Below are 7,429 nucleotides of genomic sequence, written 5' to 3'. Positions count from 1 at the left end.
TTTCAGGCTTAGTCACATAAATAATAATAATTATTCATTTCTTGCATGAAAGGCCCTCGCACAGCCTGCTCGAAAAAGTTTGGCCCCTGATCACATTTTGAGTGACCCCTGCTCTGTTCCTCCAAGTTCGGCAGACAGATCTGTTCCCCCTGGTGAGACGAGGGGGAAGGGGAACCCCTCCTCCAAAGTGAGAGCCCCCTGCCTCCACTCAGGTAGCAGCTATAAACACACACTTGAACATGAGGTTGCTCACAAAGGGTTAACAAGCTGCTTCTGTGAGCTGAAATACCCACCCAGCATTCACTCCCCCTGGAATGGAGTGTCCCATGGATTCACATGACATGTGTGTGTGTGCGTGTGTGCGTGTGTGCGCGTGTCCCCCTCAGCCATATATATTGAGCCATGTGGAGCCAGACGTGGAGTTTTGTTGAGCAGACTTTCTCTTGGCTGCAGGGGATTCTGGGGGAAGGAGAAGCGGCAGGAAAATAAAAGCTGCCTTCGGCTCCCGTTGGACTGTCGGAGAATCAGGAACCTCGCCGAGCGTCTGGATCCCCCAGGTCAAAAATGAGCGACATTCTGGACGACGGCTCTTTCATGTTCACTTCGGAGTCGGTGGGAGAGGGACACCCAGGTGAGTCTTTGGTTAACTTCAACCACCTGTGCAAACGATAAAAAGAAACTCAACTCCGCTAGGGTTCAGCTTCTGCTTTGAAAACAGAAAGGTACAAATCTTGCGATTGAACGACAAATATGAATCCGCACATGGGCTCGCACTATGAAAGTTGAACGTAAAATGGCTCAAAAGATTTACTCATTCAGCCGTGTTTGGAATTTCATTGACTGCAACATGTGTTTACAGCGCTCACATTGTGGGAAGCAGGCGTGTGGTGCGCCGGTGTAAGGTTTCACACTGAGGGACGTTATTAAAAAAAAAAAGAAGAGTGACGTGTGGGAGTCGTTGAACTCTCAGCCCAGTGATGAAAGTTAAATTTTACGGTGCTCTGTACACCGCTGCATGTGGACACCACTCAGCCAACCGCTGTCCGTCAGTGTGTTGTAATCCTTTTACAAATATGATCTTACAAAGTCCCCTGTGCAGAATCAATAACCGTTAAATGCACATGCATGGTAAAGCGTTAGAGCTAATGAACATGACTTTTAGCCCTCAGAACGAGACATTACTTTAATAATCTGTGCTTTGATCTCAGTGTGGGTCGAATAAAATCAGAAGAATAAAATCTTAAAGTACATTAAGGTTATAATTATATAATTTCTGCACATGCACAGGAGTTTGACCTTGGTAGAAGGCAGCAGAGCACACCTTTTGATTCGATAACGCTTCAAATCTGGACTGTTCCCACAGATAGCAGCCATTTTTTTAAAGATACGTTTAGATAAAAGTCCAAGTCAGTTTGAGTAAATATGAAAAAAAAAAACAGTTTTATTCTGGGGCTGTCCGTTCAGCCAGGTGTTGATTCTGATGCAACCTGTTTACTGCATTGCTCCAGAGCGATGACAAAAAGGATCGAACGTGGGCAGCTTGCGTGACCCATTGTACCCCTGCTGCGCTCGAACCGCACACAGTCAGGCTGAGCGCAAAAACACCTTCTGTTTGAAACATCGACCTGTTCCCTGTGAGGGAACTCGGCCTACAAACACAACTTGTTGGTGTTCAATTTAGAACAGAACTTTCAGATATAAAATAATTCATTATGTCTTTTAAAATTCAAATTTTACACTTTGTTTGTTTCTTTTTTCACCAGACAAGATTTGTGACCAGATCAGTGACGCTGTCCTGGACGCACACCTGAAGCAGGATCCTGATGCTAAAGTGGCCTGTGGTGAGCGAGAACCTGTTGAAAACACGTGTTTTATCTTTGTGTCGTTACCTTCACATCATTGATCAGTTTGACTTTTACCCTGCAGGGTTCAGATTATTTGCTGGATTTCAGTAAATGTTTTTTATTCGTAAGTTTGCAGACAAACATGTCGTGGTTTTGTCATTCCTGTTTCTAATTTATTAGAAGTCTAAATCCACCTTAAAGTGTTTTATTTTTAGATTGTTGTGTTTGTTGTGTTCTCAGAGACAGTGTGTAAGACTGGCATGGTGCTGCTCTGTGGTGAAATCACATCTCGGGCTAACGTGGACTATCAGAGGGTGGTGAGGGACACCATTAAATACATTGGCTACGACAACTCTGAAAAGGGTGAGGAAACAGAAGCGCAAAGCAGCGAAGACAGACGTTACGCGTCTTCAGCTTTAAGAGACTTGATTTCTGTTCGCAGGTTTCGACTACAAGACCTGTAACGTGCTGGTGGCTCTGGAGCAGCAGAGTCCGGACATCGCTCAGGGCGTCCATATTGACAGACGGGAAGAGGACATTGGAGCAGGAGACCAGGTGAGATCATAGGAACAGAAAAAATGTTGTTTGACTTGACGATTGTACCAAAGATCAGCAACGTCTGACTTGTTGGACAACCTGCTGGGATTGTTTACAGAACGTTCAGTTCTGCAGTGGTTCTGATCTTTACTTATGTGTTAAATTTAAAAGAATAAAGCTGTTAAAGTACCCGTGACGTGCATATCCTTTAAATACAAAAAGTCAAAGAAAATATCCTTATATTTAAGAAACTTGGCGTAATACATAAGATTTTACCCATTTTGTCACAAAACTGGCATTTTTTCTTTAGCTCAGCCAAAATAAAACAGGAAGTGACATTAAAGAGAAACTCTTAATTAAAGAAAACTCTGATCTTTGTTTATTGAAATGTTATTTGAACTCTGACTCTTCTTCAGCGCTCTCTGATAGAGATTCAAAATAATCCAAAGAAACATTAGATTTTTCTCTACAGTCTGTGTTGTTAGCAGACATTCCCCTTTGACATCACTTCCTGTGACCTCACATGTAAATATCTCAAGAACTGCTCATGTCAGTGGCGTGAATAGTTTATTGCAGTTTTATCAATATAATCTTTCCAAAAATGCATTTATATTTATTGTAAAACATTTAATGTTACATGCAGGATGCAACCGAAAATGAATAACTTTTCCTGAAAGAAAACCTCCATAATTCAGAATATGAATAAACGTCTTGAAGAAATGGTCCAGCTTAAACTCTTATGTCCATGTTTCAGCTGCTTGTTGTTGACGTTGATCGAACTAACTGAGCCTAATCGAGCTCTTTACTTGACAGTTTAGTAGTTGAACCCCTCTGAGTATCTAAACTCAGCTGATAAGTTTATTTTTTAGGTCTTTTTTTATAGAGATTGCAAATAAATCTTTAAAGATTTTAGGTTTTACATCTATGCATGTTTTTAAGAATTCTATTTAGTCTAATAAAAACAAGATTTTATAAAGGCGACGTGATTAAAGTAATGCTATTTTCCTCTGGATTTAAAAATTCACCTCTGCGTTTCCCCTCCCCTGCAGGGTCTGATGTTCGGCTACGCCACCGACGAGACGGAGGAGTGCATGCCCCTCACCATCGTCCTAGCCCACAAACTCAACTCAAAGATGGCCGAACTCAGACGCAACGGCACCGTCCCGTGGCTGCGCCCCGACTCTAAGACACAGGTGAGGACGTCATCAACAACACAAACAAACACGCACAGAAATGTCCAAAAATCTAAGAATAAGAGAATAAAATGAGAGAATCTCAATTTCGGCCAGAATCAAAAACCAAGGTGTAAAGACAGGTCTTAAGGATAGATTTAAAAGTCTTGACGGTCTCAGTGGTCCAAATACAAAAGGTTAAACCATTTCACAGGAAAAAACCCAGTCTTCCTCTGAAATGATTTCTTTTCTGCTCTCAGAAACATAAAATCAGATCAAAGGTGTGTGTTAATCAGATGTAGCTCATTGTAGATACAATAGATTTAAATCATTTAAAGGGCAATATTATGTGTTTCTCAGGCATACATTTAAATACTATACCATAATAAAGTATCTATGTCACCTTTAGTTGTTATTAAAACTCTGTTTTTATGTTTAAATAGAAAATAAACTTATCTTCTCATCACTTCCTCTTCTAAACACCTTGAAATTGGCCTCTGTCTCTTTAAGAACCACCTTCCACTTCTGTCCCACCCATTTCAGTGCGGCAGGGTGGGGGGGGGGCGCTATAACATGATATAAAACTCAAAAAAGTTGATTTTACATGATATTGCCCCTTTAAAAGAAAAAAAGTAATTCGGCTTTTTGTCATTTGCATAATATGATTTTATTCAAGAACTGAAATGGACTCATGCACTGCATCAACTCAAACGCCTCTGAAATCCACCGAAGAAAGTTCTTCCCCACATTTACAAAAATCAGGCAAAACCATGCATGAAAGAAAGAAAATTTCAGTAGCCCAGCTGCCTTTTATGTATTTAGTAAGATATAAAATAGACTGAGATAAAATGAATACCTTTTAATGATCTGAAAAATCGAATTACATTTTATTTTCAAGCAATTCAGAGTAATATTGTTATTAACTATTAACAGAAAGCTCAAAATCCAACATATCTCATGATTTTGGGGTTTGTTTTTGCTCATAGTTCTGAAAACCCAGCTTCTGTAAAAGCAGTAATGATGCTGAATGATATCAGTAGAGGTTGTAGATGACACCTTTTCAAAGAAAGTCTTTGTTTAACTCATCGAGTTGATGCCAGAAGACCTTCTGCAGGTCTTAACACAGCATGGTTTCTACCAGAACTGTCACACACTGAACATATTTAGTGGAATGTGATAGTATATTTTCTACAGGAAGAAAATAAGATCACCGGAACAACATCTGCAGCTGAAAACTGGATGAATAAGACAGAAGCTAGAACAGTTACCAACACATCATCTTTTTTCTCCAGGTGACGGTACATTATGACCAGAAGGATGGAGCTGTGATTCCCAAAAGAGTTCACACCATCGTCATCTCTGTGCAGCACGATGACGGGGTCACCCTGGAGGAACAACAGAGAATCCTGAGTGAGAAGGTACCCCCCAACCCCACACACACACACACACACACTGAGTTCTGATGTGTTGTTTTATTTAAAAAAAACGTGTTTTAATCGTAACTCTCTCCATCAGGTGATCAAAGCTGTGGTTCCTGCTAAATATCTGGACGACAAAACCATCTACCACCTCCAGCCAAGCGGTCGCTTCGTCATCGGAGGACCCCAGGTCAGCCTCCGTCGCCGACTGGTGTTTTATTTATTTTTTTTTACAAATGATTAAAATAATTAGAAAATTAATTGTTTTGCTTGGCCTATCAGGGAGATGCGGGAGTCACGGGCAGAAAAATTATCGTAGACACGTACGGAGGCTGGGGCGCTCACGGAGGCGGAGCTTTCTCGGGCAAAGACTTCTCGAAGGTGGACCGCTCGGCCGCATACGCCGCTCGCTGGGTGGCCAAGTCTTTGGTCAAAGCCAAACTGTGCCGGAGAGTTCTGGTTCAGGTGAGGGCCGGAGGTTCACTCAGAGGTGATAAATCCGAGGTGCTGATGGGTAAAAAACGTCTGTTTCTGCCTGCAGGTGTCCTACGCTATCGGAGTGGCCCACCCCCTGTCCGTTTCCTTGTTCACATATGGGTCGTCCCAGAAAACAGAGTCCGAACTGCTCAAGATCGTCAACAAGAACTTCGATCTGCGCCCAGGAGTCATCGTCAGGTAAACACGTCACTCATAAAAGCTATTCCTCGAGTAATAAAGCATTTATTACAGCTTGGTTCATTTTTACCAGTTTAGATAATAAAAATATTGTTAAATTTTTTTTTGTTTGAACCGTAGAGATCTGCAGCTGAAGAGGCCGATCTACCAACAGACTGCCGCCTACGGTCACTTCGGACGATCGGAGTTTTCCTGGGAGGTGCCCAAAACGCTCGTCTTCTAAAGACTTTGCAGATGGACCGACCCGGAGGGCGAAGGAGACGCTCCACCGTGAGCTGTAGCTGCCGACTTCATCACACGTCTTTAACCCATTCAGATCAAAGGCTTCATGAAAAAAAATATACATTTCTAAATCTGAAGGTTTTCTGGAAAATTTAACATGAAAATGTAGTTTCACTCCCTGCTGACAAACGTAAACATTATGTAGAAAGAAGTTTAACGTTTGGCTTACGTTACTCGATCTGAGGAAATAAGACAGTGTCTTGAAAATGATGCCGTGTTCAGTGCATCAGGTCTGAATGGGTTAATACAGAGAGTTATGAAGTAAAGGGAAAATAGGTTTGTATAAATGGTGTAAAGAGATAATTAGGGTGCTTTAGGCCAGTTATATCCAGAATACAAAATATTCAGCTGTCAGTGCTTCAAATGTTCATGTAGTCCCAGTGACACCAGAGAATATTTTACCTTAAAATAGACGTATCATGCTTTTAAATCCTTCCTTTTCATATTTAAATCATTCAGTTGGGGTCTGTAGAAACTGGAACTACAATGCTTTGGGCTGAAACTGTATGTCCCCTTCAAAGTTAGTATTTTCTGTTTTTCTGGCCAGTTTGATGAAATGGAGCAACCTCAGCTTTACAAGGTGCTTTCACCAGTGAACATCAGTATTAACCTTGCTGCTGCCTCTGGGTCAAAATGAGCAACGAGGATGACCCGAGGGCAGCAGGAGGTTTAATTTCACAAATGTGACGACAGCTTAAACCAAAGATTTTAGGAACTTATGGACCGTTTTTGTGTTGGAAGCGAAATTCCTTTTTTCTATTGCAACGTGCTGCAGAAAGCTGCTGAGCGGGTCAGCCGTGCAGTTTTTAACACCTGATTCATCAGTGATTTATCCTCAGGTCTTTTTTTTAAGTTGCCTGTAAGCCTCTAATTTTACCAAGTTATTAAAAAGCTTAAATTTCCTGTGGATTCGTCTGTTAGGAATGAAGCATTTAGTGCTTTTAATACTCAACATGTCTTAAATTTAGAAACCTGATCTGCTTTTCTGCAGATGTACATTTCCTTAGATTTTATATTGAATCTGAAAGCACAAGTAAAATATCTTTGACTGTAGTCTCATTGCAACCCTCCTGATGACTCTAAAATTAAAAACAAAACAGAGCATTTAGAAATTGTAATTTTGAGTATTGAATTAAATCCCTCTGAAGAGTCTATAGATTTTAATGGTTCGTGTGCAGCCGGCATTATGTTTGTTTAACGTGTTTTCTGTGTCACCCTCTGATAACTTTTATTGTCAGAGAAACTGGACGATGTAAATAATGAACCAATAAATGAACTACAGATATAAATAACTGTCTAACTCTATTAGTCCACGGACTATATGTTTTTATTCTATTTGTTAGTTTTCCCACCTTAAAATGTTTCATCGTTCTTGGTTTTTGTAAAACTACATGCCAATTAGTCATGTAGAGAACTAAAACCTGGGGTGGTAGTAGCTGAAACTGACTTCCAACACAGTTTAAGCACAAACAGGTCTTTGTTTATCATGTAGCTTGGTAAT

General features: G+C 40.8%; 1 protein-coding gene across 1 annotated transcript; it reads left to right on the top strand.

The window, feature by feature from the left end:
* Positions 1 to 351: 351 nt before the first annotated feature.
* On the top strand, positions 352 to 7,233 carry mat1a (methionine adenosyltransferase 1A; the record flags this gene model as incomplete). Its single annotated transcript, XM_014025928.1, is given in 10 exon segments — positions 352 to 631; positions 1,764 to 1,841; positions 2,085 to 2,207; positions 2,287 to 2,399; positions 3,431 to 3,574; positions 4,846 to 4,971; positions 5,069 to 5,161; positions 5,254 to 5,436; positions 5,513 to 5,646; positions 5,767 to 7,233. Coding segments are annotated over 10 exon segments (1,164 nt in total). The 3' UTR covers positions 5,870 to 7,233.
* Between the last annotated feature and the right edge of the window lie 196 nt (positions 7,234 to 7,429).

The sequence above is a fragment of the Austrofundulus limnaeus genome, unplaced genomic scaffold, assembly GCF_001266775.1.
Source record: "Austrofundulus limnaeus strain Quisiro unplaced genomic scaffold, Austrofundulus_limnaeus-1.0 Scaffold0, whole genome shotgun sequence".
Classification (NCBI taxonomy): domain Eukaryota; kingdom Metazoa; phylum Chordata; class Actinopteri; order Cyprinodontiformes; family Rivulidae; genus Austrofundulus; species Austrofundulus limnaeus.
Note: the sequence above shows the minus strand (reverse complement) of the source record. Positions and strands in the feature narration are given on the sequence as shown.